The following is a 19547-nucleotide window of genomic DNA, read 5'->3' on the forward strand; positions in this document are numbered from 1 at the left end:
AATGCCAGGAGCAATATGAAACGAGAAGCTGTGTTAATGACACAGTGTGTGTTTTGTGTGTGTCCGGGAGCCGTAATAGTGGCAATTTCATTGCGGTTCGACCCTTTTTGTAAATTGAAACCCCCCTTTGAATCTGCATTTCACATCACAGGGTAATACGATGACTTTTACAAATTCAATTACTCAACTTCAAGGCGCAATTTCCTCTGTTCACCTGCAATGACATTCACTGTCAGCTGATAGCAGCGGCCATTTTATCAAGCGAAGAAAAGATTTGTAGCAATAACTCGATTTCGTCACCTATCAGAAGATGACTCTTTGCCATTTAGATTGTTGGCTCTGCTCGGGTTTTGTCACACTGACCTAATTTTTGCCCGTCATCAAAAGTTCACTTTTTAATTCAAGTTTCTTTCAGGCTTTCTCAAACTGACAGCGTGCGAGGTTTGCTATATGGGAAAAGTTAATGTTGACACCTCGCAAAAACTAATTGAGCCAAATTCATGACACTTGGTGAAGACGTGCTAGACGTGCATGGACAGTGGAAGACTCTAGACCGGGATCACGTTCCTTAAAAATGACAAAAAGGGGTGTTAGCTGAATTTCATCCCCAAGTGCCCTTCAAGCTAACCTGTTTTCGTGCAAAATAGATGCCAATATCTGGTATATACTGATCAATTTAGCCGTTATCAGTTTCTTCGTTTTCATCTCTTCTCTTAAGGTCATTCTGATCAGAGGCTGCTCACTGACCTACTCAGGACACATTTATACTTGTCACTGTAAACCAGCACAAGCAGTTTCAGGACCTTCAGCTGAAGAGATGAAGCGATAGCTGTCATTATCAGTCTTCTCTTTTTTGTTTTTAGCTTCTTTTCAGATTTCGGATTTAATTTCAGACGTATCAAAATGTTTTTCTAGAAAAGGCTAGGGTTTGGATCTTTATCTGAATTTGAGTTTATGGCACATTGGGCTTCTGCTCAGGCTAAAGGTGGGGAGAGTTGAGAAATATGATACGATCAGGATAAAGTTACAAAAATAAAAGGAATTTCCAATCTACGGAGCCCCGCAGGGGACATGGGAGAAAAAAAAATGAAGACAGACTTTTGCGAGATCTCGCAAAACAAACTCGGGATCTCGCAAAAGTTTTGCGAGATCTCGCAAAAGTTTTAGCCGCATTCTTCCCGTTAGCTCGAAACTAACGGGAGGTCAAGACCTACTACAGCCGGGAGGAACACCGCTTTCCCGGCACATCGTGCCTCGACCTCCCGGTCGGCTTCGAGCCAGCGTCCGAAGAATGCGGCTAAAACGTTTGCGAGATCTCGCAAAACTTTTGCGAGATCCCGAGTTTGTTTTGCGAGATCTCGCAAAAGTCCGTCTTAATTTTTTTCTCTCCCATGTCCCCTGCGGGGCTCCGTACCAATCAAACACATTAAGATAACTCTTTATTGTCATTGCACAGTCATACATAGTACAATAGTACAATGAAATTGGAAAACTGTCCCACGTCGGCACTACATACAACACGACACATCACAACACAACACAGTAACTTAAATCAATAATCAAATGACGAATAGGTGTATGTGTATTGCACACTGTTATTATTCCATACTTCCACGTTCCTAAAATAACCAGTAAAATAATAGAAATCATGTTGTTTATTATAAGTGTGCACTTATACTCCGAGGGATACAGCTAACTTACACTACCAACATTTTTACTCTAGATGCACTGACTTGTTCGTGGATGTGAAGATGTTTTGCTTTGCTTTTTTTGTTTTTGTGATCTAGAAATACAGTATGGTATCGGTTTTACTTTTGATTTCAGTCCTTCTCAAAGCTTGTTTCTTTGCAATTTGCAAGTTGTACTAATATTAGCATCATAGGTAAAAAAGGAAATCTTTGGAAAATGCACATGCATTTTCACAGTATGATGATGGTGTTTGGTGTGTCCACCTTTGGCTTTTACTGGTTGAAAGCATCAACCCGGTAGGCATTCAATTTCACTGAATACGTTCATGTTAGGCTAGCATTCTTTTGCAATGTTCCAGAAGCTTCTCTGATGTCAGGAGTGCTTGGCTTTCCCAGTTTTCAGGCATCGCTGAAAACGTTAAGTGGAGTTGAGTTCAGGTGAATGTGGAAAAAAGTCCATAATGGTCGGCACTCTCTAGTTTTCTTTGGTCTTCAAGTAGTGAAGCAAAGCGATTTGGGGCATTTGGGCTCATTATCCTGCTGCAGTATCAATCCCTTTCCACAAGTATGAGGTGTATGGCTTGAGAGAGACTTCTCCTTGGTCTGCATGGAACTGATTTGGTGCAGGAGTCCTAGTGTAGCCAAGCACACCCAGATTCCGAACATTCCTTCTACAAAATGTCACTGTGGATTTACTTTAGTGTCGTTCTGTCTCCTTTATATATCCTTTTATGCATGGTTACATTTTTTTTCTTTTTTCTTTTTTCCTTTAATTTTATGCTGTGACATGCTGGCACATCTTAACCCACCCCAAGCATCTGGCCTTATTTCTCCAAGTGGTTTAGAGCTGCTACTCATCTTCTGAGACGGCCACCCTTTGAGAGAACTTTTACTGATGCATTCTTTTAATTTCCTCAAGTACAAACATATTTTAAGTAGTGCTGTCAGCGTTAATCTCGCTAAAATGACCTTAACGTGGCAAATCACCGTTAGCGAGTTAGCATGGATCGCCCCGTGCATGGGGCTGGATGGCACTAACGTGTCAACGAACTGACTGCGCTAACACGTTGACGCCATGCCGCCCCACGCACGGATGATCTGATATCGTCGTGTTGGTGTTGTTCCCAGATCATCATGAAAATGTTCATCCAGGATCAACATTGCAAGTGACCAATCACATTGTTGTGACATTATTCTTTTGCGCGCCAAGCCATTTGTTCATTTATGAAATTCCAATGTTGCAAGGACAATATCAGTTCTGCTTAGCATCTATTAAAGGGTTACGGTTACGGTTAAGGTCCGTTGATCGGCGGACAGAAGCGGTTTCTCGCAGCTTGAGTATAGTTTTTTGTTTTACGGCGGTTTTTCCCGAAGTCGCAAAAGTATGACATCACAACATTCTGATTGGTCACTTGCAATGTTGATCCTGGAACAACATTTAGTATGATGATCTGTGAACAACACCAACACGACGATATCAGATCGTGCCCCGACGCACGGGGGTTATCCGCATTAACTCGCTAATGGAGATTTGCTGCGTTATTGCAGTTATAGCGTTAACATCATTTTAACGAGATTAACGCTGACAGCACTAACTTTAAGTCAAGGTGACTGATTGTGACAAGGACCTGATGAGTGTATCATGCCCACTTCAAAGTCTAAATTTGAAACTCTGCTTCAGTTTAATTATATATTTAACTGATTTTCAATGTAGACAAATTGGATGAGTTAAAAAAGAAAAAAATATGTATTACACATTACTCATTATGTTTCTTAAAAGTAATGCTCTATTTTACTTAATTACTCAGCAAAGAAAGTAATTTATTAGTCTACTCATTACATTACTTTCACGTTACTGCAAATGAGCTGAAATACTTGCAGACAATGCTAAGTTAAAGTTAAAATCCAGCTGAGATGTACAGGTAGAAATGGAGCCTACAAGCCTGACTACAAACTTTGTCACTGATTTTGTTACCTGTGGAAAATCAGACTCTGGCTGCTGCGCTGGAGTAAACACTCAGCTTTAACAACATTCTGGGTTCTTGGCTAGCTTTGCGTTAGCATGCTGTCTGTACAAATGCTGCAAAGAGCTGATATTGTGCTAACAGCGATAATGTAGTTGTTCCTTTCTGGAGGCAGTTTGCAATTTACAATTGTGCTCTAGTTCTTCTGTGCATTTAAAAAAATGTCCATATCACCTCTGCTGAAAAGTTGCAGACTGATTCTTTTCTTCCTCCCGCACACAAACTCAAATCAGCTGATTGTAGCATGTCTGTTACATTTTTTCTATCCACCTAGCATGCAGATAACATAAGAACCTTTGTAGCGCAAAGACAGTATTGTAACTGTAATGTAATTACTGGATTGAGTAATTCATTACTTTGGAATATGTTTTCAGTGTCTAGCATTCTTTTTTTGCTTGCGTCAACCCAGTTTAGTGGCTGGAATAAATGAGACCTTGGGCCATTAAGGATGGGGATGCTATTTGGTGAGTGTAGCTGGAGCAGAAAGACAGTGTTTGACTTCATATTAGGGATGCAACAATACCAATTTTTTCAAACCGATACGATACCGATACTTGGATCTGAGTACTTGCCGATACAGAGTACAAAAACCGATACTTCTACCACACACACACACACACACACACACACACACAAATGCAATGAATTGGATGCCGATAAAAAATAAAATCTTAATAAAAATGACCACAAAAAAATTCCAAGTGAAAAATAAGCACTTCTGTTAAATTATTGCAGAGTCTCCACATTGTAATTTTACAAAATATCACTGAACTATTGGCACTGTCTCGAGCTTTCAGAATAATAAATAAACACTTCTGTTTGGAATAAAATAAATACAAATTAGGTTTGAGAATAAAATAAACTTTTAAATTATTGCAGAGTGTCCATATTGTAAACAAACAAACAAAATAACGAAAGTATTTGGCATTGACGAACTCCTCATCTGCCCGTGGTTCATCAGTCCACTGTGCCGTTAAACCAAGGACTGACATCGCGCACACACTGCTTGTCTTTACCTCTTCAGAAAGTTTTGGCACTATTATCTCCCTGATGTATGGGCGGTTGGGAATTTCATATCGCGGCTCAAGTATGCTGAGAAGACGGTGCAATCCTATGTTTTCCACGGCCGGCATTGACTGGTCATCCAGAGCGATAAAATGAGTCAGAGCCTCTGTTATTTTAACTGCCTGTGGATTTTCTCTTGACATTTTTCATCGCTTTTCCAAAACCTGAGTTAAAGTTGGCTGTTCCACACTGCTGAGATTTTGTTTAGCCTAGCTACAGCAGCCTCCAGTTTCTCTTTTTTATCTGGAGCCGCCAGTCTCACTCGCCTAACCCTGTGCCTGTTTAGCGCGGGATGTCCCCCTAGTGGCCAATCTAAAAAACTACAACAGAAATGACAAGCCACCCTCTGATTAATGAAATAAGTTGGTATCGGTTCATGGTATCGGTTAACTTTTACGAGTATGAGTACACACACATTTTACAGTATCGGCCCGATACCCGATACCAGTATCGGTATCAGTGCATCCCTACTTCATATCCATGCTAAAACCACGCTTTAAATTGTTTCAGAAAATCTGTAGTTTATGTTTGACGTCATTATTTCAAGTTTAGTTCTGATCTTCAGAATGGCATATTCAGCATCATTCTGCAAATTTTTGAGGGGATGTGGAGAATCAGATCGTTTGTAAGGTGTTACCAGAAGGAATGCAATTACCTGGATCGCATATACAAAAAAATCGGAAAATGCATTCTGCATCAGTAAACTAACTAGACAGTTGGCCAACATATAAATGATGTAAAAAAGTCAGTATACATGGAATCTCTGTGAACATATTTCTCCATATGAATATGTTGAAATTATAGGCAAGAGGCAAGACTTTTGTTACTGGAAGATTTCAGGACTGCGTCCTATTTCTAGTCAGGGTAGCACTGACATTTAAGTTGCCATATGGGCTATGTGGAAACAGAAGAAGCACAATGTGATGTCAGCTGTTGTCTGAAAAGTATTTAGCTCTTTAAATTTATCTGCATTCATAAATGGTGATCAGCAGACAGAGCAGGAAACCTCAAGTGGAAATGGGCTTTAAAAAATGGGCCTATTCGCTCAGAAGCTCACACATCTGACAATAGCCAATGGGCTGTAAGATTGGGATAGGTGTACCATACGTTTTCTTCTGCAGAAATCCAACTCGCTTTGAGCATGCTGCAGTGTCCGTCCTCTGTGTCACTATCATATTACATTCCTTTAATAAGCCCATCTTTAGCTGTGATGGATTTACAGTAGATCCACACTATGACATTACACAGTTTGTCTGCACCAAAGTGTGTGAGCCAAAGTGTGGAACCATAATGCTTGTAATATGATCCAATATCTAGTTTCAAAGAGCCCAATATTTGGTCATTAAAAGTATTTTATGATTCTTATAATGGAAGGCGAGCACATTGGATTCCGCCCACCCTCTCCAGCCCATCTCATTCTCCCTCGGCTACTGATGAAAATCGTTTATTGCCTCTTCTCCCCTCTTGTTGCCAGCTCTCCCCTCTCACCACCTATCCTAAATGTCCGACAATCATTCAAGTGATTATTTTCCTCCCTTCCGGCAGGAGCAGCCTTGGCGGACTCCCTCTTCATGTTAATTTGCCTGTAACTCACCCCAGAATACAGTGTGTTTCCCTGAGATTTAAGACACCCATTAGGATGTGAGCAGGCCGGTCAATATGATGATCACGCTCTTCCTATTAAAACCCATAAATACTAAAACACCCGCTCTGTTGGATGGGAGGAACTATTTATTGACAACTGAGGGGAAATGCTGCAGCCAATAAACATGCTTCTATCATTTCCCTTTTTTCCCCTCACAAGTTTTATGGCATTTTGGAAGACAGTATTTCCTACAGAAGGAAACTCAGTAGCTGAGTTTGTTTTCAGTGAAGCCTCTTAGGTAAGTGTGTCATAGTGTTGTCTTGTTTTATATCCGTTATTTATTCTTTCCTCTTGAACCGCTTGCCTTCTGTCTATTGTGTTGGGTCTGATTCGCTGACCTGTGTGTGATCCCAGCTTTATGTAACAAACCCACATACTTTTGCCCTCATTCTTCAGCCCTAGTCCCCCCCGGCAAATACATTGTTATTCTCTCCCTCGCTATTCCACATCTGACTCTTCTTTAAAGCTTCTGCTTTTCCATCTCTCCTGGCTCCAGCCTGGATTTTGTTGCATGATGCCGAATGGAGGAAGTGCTTCCTCTCTCCCTCTGTCCTCCATTCCCCACCCCACTGTGTCCTTTGTCTGCTGTGTCTCACTCACCCCTTGCCTCGTCCTCATCCTTCCTCCCTCCTGGCTGCCTTCATGTGAAGTGACGGATGCTTACTGACCCACAAGGAAACATCTTCTCCATCTCCAGTAGACTATGATATGTGCTGGCCCTGTTAACGGCAGCAAACACACACACACATGCAGAGAGTGTCAAACTCATTGTAGTTTTTTGAGTAATACACATGCACACGTACATAAAATTTTTGTGTATATGTACAACAATATCTAAAATAAATAAGATCCAAATCTGACAAACATATACTTGCATGGTAAAATCCATAACTGCAATATAAGCAAACCTGAACACGGACTCAGAAAATCACGTGCAGATGTTTACATGTATGAATGTTCAGGATGTGCAGATCTACATACAGGCCAGTGAACACTACCAGACATGCACACCCTGCCATTACCCATAATGGCACAGGGACACAGATCTCATAGATTAGAACAGACGCTCGCTGTATGTTTTGTTCTTAGAATGTCCTAAAACCTTTTCCATGTCCCATTTTCAACCACTTACCCAGCATGCGTTTCTCTCATCTGAGGCTTTTAGGCCCTATTAGATGTTTATGCCAACCCAAAGCAGAGTAAAGCAGGGATCAGACTAAGGGGCGCCTCCGGTGAGCCCCATACGTGTAACGTGGTGAGCGAGCTATAGCCTCTCTCTGTGTCTGCCCGCTGCCTTTACTGAACTGGTCACATTTATCTGGCCCTCTGTCTCAATTCATTAAGCATGAGTGCACTACGCAGCACTGTTGGAGCAGTGTGGGTGGAAAGAGAGACAGAAGAGTGGACTAGTGCTTACACTCTTAATGCATCCTTCGCATTGGTATACATGTTTTTGAAATTTTTACTTCACGGTCTGAAAGAGTCCCACTTTCTGATATCAGGAATCTGCATACATACATACGCCATTTCTGCTGTTAGTATGTTTGCCTTTACCACTGCAAAGCAAGGCTTTATTTAAGGACATTAGCAAATTTGGGGGGAAAATACTCAGATTGTAAGACATGAAGATGTCTTTCAACAATGAAACACAATTGATGTAAAATCATGTCTAAGGGTTTCTTTGAATATGTCCAAAGCTTGTAATGTCAACCAAATCTGGTTTTAACCTCTTGGCTATTCTGAGTGCCATGGCCAGTTAACAGGAATTCGGGGTCTCCAGAGGATGAATTGTAATGACTTTGGTGATTGCTGGGGCTCTAGTTAACGAAAAAAATATGTCCGCCTTTGCCAGCTAAATTGGCACTCTTAAGTGTTATATTAACAGAATTAGCATTTAAATAGATATATGCTTTATTTATCCTTGGTGCCCAGTTTTCATCAACCCCAGTTTGTTGCTCTTTTTGTAACAAACAATTGTTCTAATTTTAGTCTCATTGTACCTCATTTTTCTTTATTTTCTTTGTATTTCAGTCTCTCGTAAGCCAATTCTACAATGCAACCCCTATCAGCCCCAGCCACGCACCGTACAATAGCCTATTTGGGTTGGAATAATGAGAAATTCAGAGAAAACCATCTAGGTTACTGTCTTTTTGGAGTATGAGCAAATTGCTTCTTCTTTTTCTTTTCTTTTCTTTTTTGTCCCACACAGTAAAGGCGTTCATATGACAAGGTTTAGGTTTAGTCATGAATACATTTAACTTCTGAAATGGCCAAACGTCAGCTGGCAGTCAGAAATACAAGCATTGGATAACCTGCCTATAATTAAAACACTTTTGCTGGTCTTGAACTACAAGACCAGCAAAAGTTGAGCTTGGAATACAAGGAAACAACCTTTCCTGCAATAATTGTGAGGCACTCCCATCTCATACAATAGCTATACTAAAGGCTTGCCTCATTGTTGGGTTTGTCCATGTCAGAATGAATATTTAACTTCATAGTAAGATGGAGAATTTCCTCCTTTCCCAACGTTATTCTTCTTCTTTTCTCTTTTTTTTTTACAACATGAAAAAAGGGGGACAGTTAAATGCTTTATATTGTAATTACCAGAAATATTGGCATAAAGGTATGGCCTTTTTCAAGAAAATTCACTGCCCAATCAAAAAGCCTGACTGTTCAGTTTGTTGCCGTGCAGCCCCGTGACAATATAATGGCTGGTTGTAAAAGATGCCCTTATCAGTTCGTGAATTAATTCAAACGAAATAACAGCTAAGGGAAGAGCTGGAGAGGTGAAGACTCATTGAAGTACCCTTTAATTACCAGCCAAGTGCAAATGTGTGTACAATGAAGGATGTATTACTGTTGTGTATTCTCATTAATTAATGGATTGAGTTGGAGTTAGTTTTCTGACACCAGTTTAATTAATCTTTAACAAGTTAACATAATTATATACATTTCTTGAGCAAACACATTGACTGCACTGTTCTTAAAATGAAAATCTGATGCATGTGGGAAGTTTTTAGAAAAATAGTCACAATTCTCGTGGGATTTTGTTTTGTGGTCAGTTTGTTTTACATGGTTATTGAATTATAGTTTCAATTTGGTCTGTTGTTGTTTTGCTTCCTGTTAGTTGTGTGTTTACTTCAGGGTGTTAAGTTTGCAGTCGGGTCCTTGTACTTTTCTTGTTTTAATATTTAGTCAGCTTGTCTTTCACTGTTTCATTGTTTTGGTTTCATTATGTCCTGAGTGTCATTCATTCCATTATATATGCAGACTTCACTTCTTTACTTAGTTCCTTCAGTGTGTTGTTCTGTTCCTTTTTTTTGTCTTCTTCCTCTTATTTCCTTCATGTGCTCATGTTTTTCTGTTTCTGTATTTGTTAGTCACTTCCTGTTTTAGGCAGCACGGTGGCACGGTGGTTAGCACTGTTGCCGCACAGCAAGAAGGTCCTGAGTTCAATTCCACCATCAGGCCGGGGTCTTTCTGTGTGGAGTTTGCATGTTCTCCCCGTGTTTGCGTGGGTTCCCTCCGGGTACTCCGGCTTCCTCCCACCGTCCAAAGACATGCAGCTTGTGGGGATAGGTTAATTGGATAATCCAAATTGTCACTAGGTGTGAATGTGCGAGTGAAAGTGAGTGTGAATGGTTGTCTGTCCCTGTGTGTTGGCCCTGCGACAGACTGGCGACCTGTCCAGGGTGTACCCCGCCTCTCGCCCTATGACAGCTGGGATAGGCTCCAGCGCCCCCCGCGACCCTGAAAAGGATAAGCGGAAGCGAATGGATGGATGGATGGACTTCCTGTTTTACTTTGGTAGCTATTTGTCCCCTGTGTCTTACATTTAGCTTTTCTTCCTCTACTGTGTTGATTGTGTGCACCTGTGCCTCACTTCAGCTCTATGTAATCATCATTAGCCATTAGCATGTGAGCGTTAATATGCCTTCTCACATGTGCTTTCTTTGGAGTTTGTTCCCTGCCTGTTTATCAGCTTGAGTTTGTCACTCCCCTCTGGGCTTTGTGCTTGCTCTGGACTTCACATTGACAGAATAAAAGGTTTTCTTTTTCTTTATTAAGTCTGCATTTGGGTTCTAAGCCTGCACTCGCTGGCATTTCAACATAATTCCAGCATTATTAGTTTGATTGTGACATTTCTGCGTGCACCTCTGTTCCCCCTCTTCTCTTTTTATATGAGACATTTTTAACTTTGCTTAAAGCGTAAAACTTTCCTTTTAGATAAAACATGTAATTAGGGCTGGATCAGGTGACCCTGAATCCTCCCCTAGTTATGATGCAATAGGTCCAGGCCGCTGATGGCTTCCCATGGTGCAGTGTGAGTGATTTTGTTTTCACTCACTGTGTGTTTATACAAGTAGGATTGTTTTCTCTGTGTTATTATAGGATCTACCTTACAATATAAAGCGCCTTGATTATTAAAATATAATCATATATTATATGATATATTAAAATTGAATTAAATGTATTTCTGTTACAGGTTAAAAAAAATCTAAAGGGTTTTGTTTTTAAAAAATCTTGTCAAAGTTACATATTAAATGCAATACTTTTTGGTATTTGCATCATATTTGGTAAAAACAAAGGAAGCTAAATGTTGCTGGTCTGACACTAGGTTAGTTTATCTTCTGATGGGTTTTTTTTCAGTGCTTTTGAAAAGATATTTTACAACAATGCAGTCTCTTTCTGCACTGACAGGAACCCATTTTGCGGTGTAAGGTGTTTATTACACACATAATTAGAGTCAAAGCTTTGTTTTTCTTTATCTCTGAGCAGTTGTTTTTATTTCATTTTATTTTTCCCTACATTTTCTTTCCTGACTATTGTTCTCTCTTTTCTGTACACACACACACAGGCACTTGCAGACACATGCACCTACATGTAGCCTTAAACGTGAGCATCCATGCCAGGGAAGCAGCTATTGTGACAGAGACCTCCTCCGTGGAAATCTTTTGTGAAACAGCACGCACACAAAGACAAACAGAAGCGACATACTGTACGTGTGCAAAAATCAGCTTGTATGCCATTAACTCTGATAGAAAAGAACATTTTCTCCTCTTGTTCATGATTTGTTTCTGGTGCCATTCATTTCCAGAGAGTGTTCTAGAAATCACTTAGTTCAATTCTTCATTCTACATGTTCTACATCGAACACACACTCACACAGACACACACAAAATAAAATATACTAAAATGAAAATTGCACATCTCCCGTGCACATCTCCAGTTCATCTGTCCTGTTGGTCTGGTAAACACACAAGGTTGTACAGTGCACATACATGTACATGTGTGTCTATTATAAGTGTGTATATATATGACTCCAATTGCAGTCTCTCTTGGGAAATCGCAATCAAATAAACACATGCCTGCGATAGCACCTGCCCCTGCCTCTGAAGATAAGAAGGCTGTAATAAGTGTGTCCACATTTTGAGCCCACACACTCGCACATAAACACACACACAAAGTAAACAGAGCACCAAAGGGTGAGATGAATACAGAGTGGAAGAGAGTCATTCAGAGCAGAGAGTGGGATGCAGATGAGACGCCTACGCCGGACTGAAAGAGAGGGTCAGTAAGAGAAGGAAAGACAGAGGATGAAATGGAACGAAGGTGCTAGAAGGGAATACCAATCAATCCGACTATTCATATGTTGTGTAAGCATAATTAATGAAACATCCCTGAGCTCAAAAGTGAAGTTAGACCGTCTTTGTTCACTAGTGACGTCTTTCCCCTCACGATTTGACTGCTGTTGTGTTACTGTTTTTATTTTTGCAAAGATTTTTAAATGATGTTCTCGGTTGTTTTACTTCAGTGCCCAGTATGATTTGATTACTCATTCATATCACTTTCCTGCAATATTGTTCAAACTCCCAGCCATCTAATGTAGTTTAGCATTTTTCTAAATAAAGTGCTCATTTGTTTAAAGACTATAATATCAGGCAGCAAATGTTATTTTGGTGAGTCTATTGAAAGTCTGTTAAAACCTCAGGGAACACTCTGTGTCTGGTTCAAAAATACTGCTGTTGAGATGAAGTGTCATTTGTGCGAGCGAGAGGCAGGACAGAGTTATTTTGTTCTGTCATCGTCCACGGTTGACCTTTCTTATATCGGACAACAGATATTGACTACTTGGTTTTAAGCGGTGGTGTGTGCTGGTTGTTATGTGCAGCTTTCTTGGGTGATGTCAGCTGGTTGCATTGCACGTGTTAGAAACGATTTACGTTGTAAGCTTACGTTAACATTCGCTGTTCGTGTTGGGTATGAAAATGCAATTGTCAAGCTACACTCTTAATGCCAATGGGTAACTAAGGTTGACACGTTTCTTAGTCATGCCACAGTGTTGTTGTTGTTTTTTTTGCACAGTTGGCTGTGAAATGAAAATTATACAACCCATTTATAAGATGTTTTAGGCCATCGTATTTTCTAACCATTGCAAGGTTAGAAAATATGATGGCATAATCATAATCAACTGTTGTGGATATTAATGAGATGTTATTATTGTGAAATGTAAAACAGATGATGCTTTTGTTGGTGTTGTAGGTGCATAATGGCTGAAAACTGAGTCATTTTAACCCACTGGCTTTTTAACTGACACCTCCGTAAAGCTCTTTGTGATTGGTATGAAAAAGCACTACATAAATACATTTTGCTTAGTTACTTATATTGCAAAGTAGCTGCCAGGCAGCCCAAAGACATCATAATGTATTGTTTTGTGGATACAAATTAGATGTTACTGTCATGGAATGAAAATGATGCTTTTATAAGGCCTTCTGAGCGCTAAAAGCACGTCATTATAGCCTGTTGCTAGATGGTTGCTAGGTAACATGATGACATTGTAATATCTGATACAGATAAAAAACCTTCAGGGGCCTAAGACCTACCTATGTGCCACGTTTGGTTGCTCAACTCCAGATTGTGTAGGGGGAGAAAACAACAAAGACAGAGAATTTGTCTGTAAAGTGTCACCTAAAGCTTCTTAATGTTACTTTCAAATGTACTGCTATAAAAAACGAAACGAAAGTTTTTGAGTTTACCTCCAATCAAGCTGGCACACTTTATCTGTGTATGCTGAACTGTTAAACTGCATCACTGTATCACCCAAAACAAGGAACATAAAAACGGTGTGCCTTTATTTGGTCTCCAAAAATGTTTCTCTGTCAGTTCAGCCTCGATTATCATTTTAAGCCTGCGTGACATATATATTGCATTAGAAATGTTAATCCAAAATTTGGGGTAAGCCTGGTAAAATCTGTTCTGTTAAGTTTACATTAAAATCTAAAAGAAAGCTAACTTATAGTTGTTGCTAATAAGATGATGTGTTTACACTCATTTAGGTCGTGTCCAAATTCATGGGCTGCATCCTCCTGAGGCTGCATTTGTAGACCGATTACGTCACAGCGACGCGCCGAAGGCTGTCCAAATTCGTAGGCTCCTCCGAATGCAGCCGACAAATGCGTCCTCCTTTTCCCCGAATTTGAAGGATGGGTCGGGTGTGTCCTTTGTGGCCTACCATATCCCAGAATTCATAGCGCGGCCCAGCCAAACTCCAGTTTCCAATAATGGCGGCCGCTACTAAGTTTTAAAATTACTCTTAGTAAACTTTTAACATATTTTCAGGCGAGAAAGTAGCTGTGTAAACATCAAATATCTGCTCGGTTTATCAAGATATCGCATATTTGTTAAAGTGCTCCGACGTTTTCGGAGCATCTGCTACCCACCAGCTCGATAGCTCGCCGGGAGCTCGAGGGTTACTGAAGCCGCCGAGAATGGCACAACTCCCGGCACATCATTTTCAGATCACCGCGGAGTTTCGCTACTCAGGTTAAACGTAATATATAAGTCACTTAGACAACCTAAAAATGTTATTGTTGGGCTTTTTTCAGTGTTTTATTTGTTCGTGAGTAAATCGGTTTGGCTGAGATTAAAGTTATTAGATTAGATAAAATAAAACTTTATTAATCCCCCGGGTGGGTTCCTCCGGGATTTTCACACAGCTGAATAAACGTCAAACAGAAAACTGATTAAACAGAAGTGTGAGACGGTCGAGTATTTACTCCAGTGTCCTGTTATATTTTAGATAGCAAGGAGCAGACGGCTGAGTTTATTAAACTCCACCGAGACAGCGGTGACCCTAATCCGACCTTCTGAGGACCCGGTCCACGTAGACCACGAAGGCCGGGTCCTCAGGAGGATGCAGCCCATGAATTTGGACACGACAATTCCATCACTGCTATTTGATAGCTCTCACTCACTGCCAGTAAAAAGTTGTCACAGTGATTTGGCCACTCGTGCCAGCAAACAATGGCTCGCTTAACAACTAACACATCAGAGACCTTGATGTGTGTCTTTGTTACAATATAATTATTTGCACTGTAAGTGGTACTTAATGTTTAGTTCTGCGAAGTAATGGAGACAGAGCACAATTATGTCTCACCCACACTGGAGAGAAACTCATCTCTAGAATGTTTTTTCTATTGCACGAAGCAGAAGAAGTTGTTGTAGTTTTTATAAGCCCTGGTTTTTGTAGTGCATAACGGTGAGGCCAAAGAAAGAAAAGGAAAGCAAAGAAGGAAAGGAAATGAGGAAAGGTGATAGGTAAAAAAGCATTAAGTACTGTCCATTAAATCCTGTCGTGCTGTCAAACATGCCATGTTGTGTAATAACTTAATTACCTTCCCTGATATGTGGCAGCCGTTTTTTGTATAATTAATCTATTATGCAAATAGATTTTATGACATTTTAGTTCCGGGAGAAAATAAATTTAAAAAACAAACATGTTACCAGTTTGGGTGCTATAATGACAATATACTTTTTCAAACTCAAAATTGAACCAGCTGAGTGTAATGAGTGTGACTGTGTGTGTGTGTGTGTGTGTGTTAACCACTGTCATCGTTATGTTTGGTTGCAGGCTTGATCCGGCTGCGCTCCAGCCCACCACCTCGCCTCCAGGGTGTTGAATATGTCCTCAATGTTACAGCCACGGATGACAATGCCTCAGGCGGACCTCAGGCCTTGTCATCCACGGCTCAGGTCATAGTTGGAGTGGACGACGTGAATAATAACAAGCCTGTCTTTGAGAAGGTAAGATGATCCCTCGCCCACAGCCGCCTCATTAAATGTTGTTTAGTCTTTCTCTTTCTACTGGTTTGATAACAGCAGTGGGAGGGGCTCTTCCAAACCATACCACCACCCTAGGACAATGGCAGGAGAAACAGTAGTCACTATGCAAGGTTTTCTTTTACTTTCTCCTAAATATATCTCTGTCGCACTCTTTTCTTGTTGCGCCTGCCTATCCCCTGTAGCTCTCCTCCACTCCTGTTTCCCTGTCTTTGTCTTTCTATCTCCTCTATTCATTAGCCTCTATCTCTCCTCTCTGGAGGAGCGATTAGTGAGCTTGACCCTCATATCTGCTCTCTCATCTCTCTCCTACATCATCATGGTCTTTTAATTAAAGCTTCAAGGGACGTGGGAGAAATCCCGACCGAGCCACTCTCGAAGTGCTACATCTCCTCCTGCTTTTTTTTTACTTTACTAGCCATGTTTCAGTTTTAAATGGGATGACTTTTCAAGGCCCTTGAGGTATCGAGAGCCAAGATTAGGAGCGGGACCATGCTGAATAAACCTGGCTCACTCTCTCATGGGTGGGGGTGGAGGCGTTTTTCGTTCCACTTCAAGAAGAAACAGAGGGACAGGCGACAAAATGAGAGCCAAGAGAGAAGACAGAAAAGAAGAGAGGGATTCCTGGTCGGCTTTTTTTTTTTATGTGCACTGTATGCTCAATTGTGTCTCTCAGGAATCTTCTGCTGGCATCATACCGTAGTCTATGATTCATTCTTTTTTCCCTGCTGGCAGAAAGCTGTGAGCAATGGACAGACAATCCCCAGACACCCCCCCAAACAACTCTTCTAAGTCAAAAAGAATTGAAATGATGAAAGCACACAAACCTGGAGTTAACAGAAAAGAAAATGTAGCAAATAAAAATTAATGATCACAGAAAAAAAACATTTTAGTGTCCAGAAATAGAGAACAATAAAAGGAATTTCTGGGAAAAACCCTGCTGTACATTAGCGTTTCAGTTAGTGAAGACATCCGAGGTTCGCTGGTGGTTCCTGTGTCACTAGAAGCCAGCAGAAGGACACTGAAGCAGAAAGGCCCTTTTATCTTGTTTTGATGCCCAATCTTACGACATGCTGTAGCCTCTGTGGAACTCAGGGCCGGATCAGCGGACCAAGACAGAGGCAGCAAGAGGCACGCAGAGAGGTAGTGAAACATAGAAGCAAGATCTCACAGAGTGGAGGCTCCAGCATTTCCCAGGAGCAGAAAGTTACATAAGCTGATTAGATTTATTTTTAAAGCTTTAGTACTTCTCTGATCTGCACTCATATACAGTGTTTTATAGAAGCAGAACATATTGAGTAAAACTGAATAAAACACAGGACAGTGCCTGTCTCAAAGGGCACGGTTTTAAAAACAACAATAACAAAAGGGACTCTGGAGCAGCATGATCGAAAACAACCGGCCAACAAGCCAACTTTGAAAGTGCTGATTAAGCAACTTTTTCCTCCGTAAGCACACACCAAATCCCATCCCACTGTCATCTATTCATCCGCCCACCCGTTCTACGCTTCTGCTGGGTCACGCAGCAGCACACTAAGTCTTCCACTTGTTCCTGCTATATCCCAAGTTGCTCTCTTCCCACTGCCCACACCTCCACTGTCTCCTTTTATTGTAAGGGAGCAGAAGCTCAAAGGAAGAAGTCTGCCACATCTATAGCAGCCTTCATGTCAGTACTGCAGTTGTATTTCCTTCAGTGTCATTGCAGAATTTAGTATGTGCTGTTACATTCATCCAGTCCTCAATGGCCAATGCCTTGCCTTCTTGGTCAGTACGTATTTAGTAGCTTAAATATGGACTCCATAATGAAACAGAGAGAACAAAAAGTGTGAGTGGTTCAGAGAGGCAGTTCATTAGGCAAGGCAAGTTTATTTGTATAGCACAATTCAACAACAAGGTGATTCAAAGTGCTTTACAGAGACATTAGAAACAAAAACAAATAAAAAGCATGATTTAAAATTGATTAAAACAAGCTAACTAACTAACTAACAAAACAGTAGATAAAATCAAAACAGATAAAATCAAAACAGTAGATAAAATCAAAACAGATAAAATCAGAACAGTAGATAAAATCAAAACAGATAAAATCAGAACAGTAGATAAAATCAGAACAGTAGATAAAATCAAAACAGATAAAATCAAAACAGTAGATAAAATCAGAACAGTAGATAAAATCAGAACAGTAGATAAAATCAGAACAGATAAAATCAGAACAGATAAAATCAGAACAGTAGATAAAATCAAAACAGATAAAATCAGAACAGTAGATAAAATCAGAACAGTAGATAAAATCAAAACAAATAAAATCAAAACAGATAAAATCAGAACAGTAGATAAAATCAGAACAGTAGATAAAATCAGAACAGTAGATAAAATCAGAACAGTAGATAAAATCAGAACAGTAGATAAAATCAAAACAAATAAAATCAGAACAGTAGATAAAATCAAAACAGATAAAATCAAAACAGATAAAATCAGAACAGTAGATAAAATCAAAACAGTAGATAAAATCAAAACAGTAGATAAAATCAGAACAGTAGATAAAATCAAAACAGATAAAATCAGAACAGTAGATAAAATCAAAACAGATAAAATCAAAACAGTAGATAAAATCAGAACAGATAAAATCAAAACAGTGGATAAAATCAGAACAGATAAAATCAAAACAGTGGATAAAATCAGAACAGATAAAATCAAAACAGATAAAATCAGAACAGTAGATAAAATCAGAACAGATAAAATCAGAACAGTAGATAAAATCAGAACAGTAGATAAAATCAAAACAGTAGATAAAATCAAAACAGATAAAATCAAAACAGATAAAATCAGAACAGTAGATAAAATCAGTAGTTAAAATGTAAGTTTTGAAATTTAAGCTTAAGTGTGGATTTGGTGCTTTATTTAAATGCAGCTGAGAACAGGTGAGTCTTCAACCTGGATTTAAACAAACTGAGTGTTTCAGCTGATCTGAGGCTTTCTGGGAGTTTGTTCCAGATATAAGGAGCATAAAAGCTGAATGCAGCTTCTCCGTGTCTGGTTCTGACATTAGCTTCAGAGCTCAGGACACACAAGGTTTAAAACAGTTTTATTCTTATGATCATTACAGTTACTTATGTAATTGCTTATAACAAACAAGTGACTGTTTTATTTGTGATATTCTGAAGTATACATGTTACATGTGTGTACAGAGCTGAAACCTCACGTAAATGCAACAGAAACTATGTTTCTAAACAACAAGCTGAGGTCAACAAAATCTCCGAGTCCTGTTACGAAGGTCTCACAGTATGGTCTTAAATGATGGTCATTCACAAGTACTGGCTCACGACTAACCTAATTCTGATTTCTCAAATACAAATCTTAGCTAAAAATGTAGGGTGGCCCGACAGCCGGTCGGCCATAGCGGAAGGCTTCGCTGCTGCTTGCGTTTGATGAATAAACTGACTCACCTCTGCAGGCTGTTGGGTTTGTTTTTGTAACCAAATCTTCCTTTTCAGTGATTTTTTTTTTTTTTTGACCTATTTGTATCATTTCCTCGTGAGCAAACAAAGCCTGCTTGTCACTCACAATAAATTGCGGTAGTTTGAAAAAGCTAAAGAAAAAAAGTCGCACATTTCAGTGCATATTTTGACATCTCCTTTTTGTGTTTAGGCTTATTTTTGTGTTTTTCCATACGAAGTCTCTCATCTGACCTCCTGAGGATTCGTTTCTTGTCAGCTAACGACTTTTTAACTAATGACACTTTGACCCTTATGATAAATTAGATGCTTGTAGCCCTTCTTATCTTCCTCAAAGTCCCAAAACAATCTATGGAAGCAAACAAATTTGGAAGAACAATGAAAAAAAGCCGGATGATGGAAAAATGGGTGGCAGTGGAGATGAGCTAGAAAGAATGAGAGTAGGCATGGAGTAAAGGTAACAGGAGACACCTTTAACAAAGCCCTCCTGTAATTAATTAGGTGTCAAAGGAACACATCAGCCAGCAGCACTGAGGTATTTCTCTCTTTCCTCT

At 39.9% G+C, this 19547-nt stretch overlaps 1 protein-coding gene and 1 long non-coding RNA gene across 4 annotated transcripts in view; both read left to right on the forward strand.

The window, feature by feature from the left end:
* The window catches only part of LOC146526191 (neural-cadherin-like), a 381462-nt gene that overhangs the window by 131643 nt on the left and 230272 nt on the right, over positions 1–19547 (forward strand). For all 3 annotated transcript variants that reach the window (XM_085183449.1, XM_085183576.1, XM_085183527.1), the window contains exon 8: positions 15333–15505. In XM_085183449.1, the coding sequence (XP_085039575.1) occupies positions 15333–15505 (173 nt within the window). The remainder of the gene's footprint in view (positions 1–15332; positions 15506–19547) is intronic.
* Positions 662–10853, forward strand: LOC146526195 (uncharacterized). Its single transcript, XR_014869191.1, has 3 exons — positions 662–4202; positions 5238–9826; positions 10234–10853. It is a non-coding gene; the product is annotated as an uncharacterized LOC146526195 (long non-coding RNA).

Source organism: Neolamprologus multifasciatus, chromosome 1 (assembly GCF_963576455.1).
Source record: "Neolamprologus multifasciatus chromosome 1, fNeoMul1.2, whole genome shotgun sequence".
NCBI classification, from domain to species: domain Eukaryota; kingdom Metazoa; phylum Chordata; class Actinopteri; order Cichliformes; family Cichlidae; genus Neolamprologus; species Neolamprologus multifasciatus.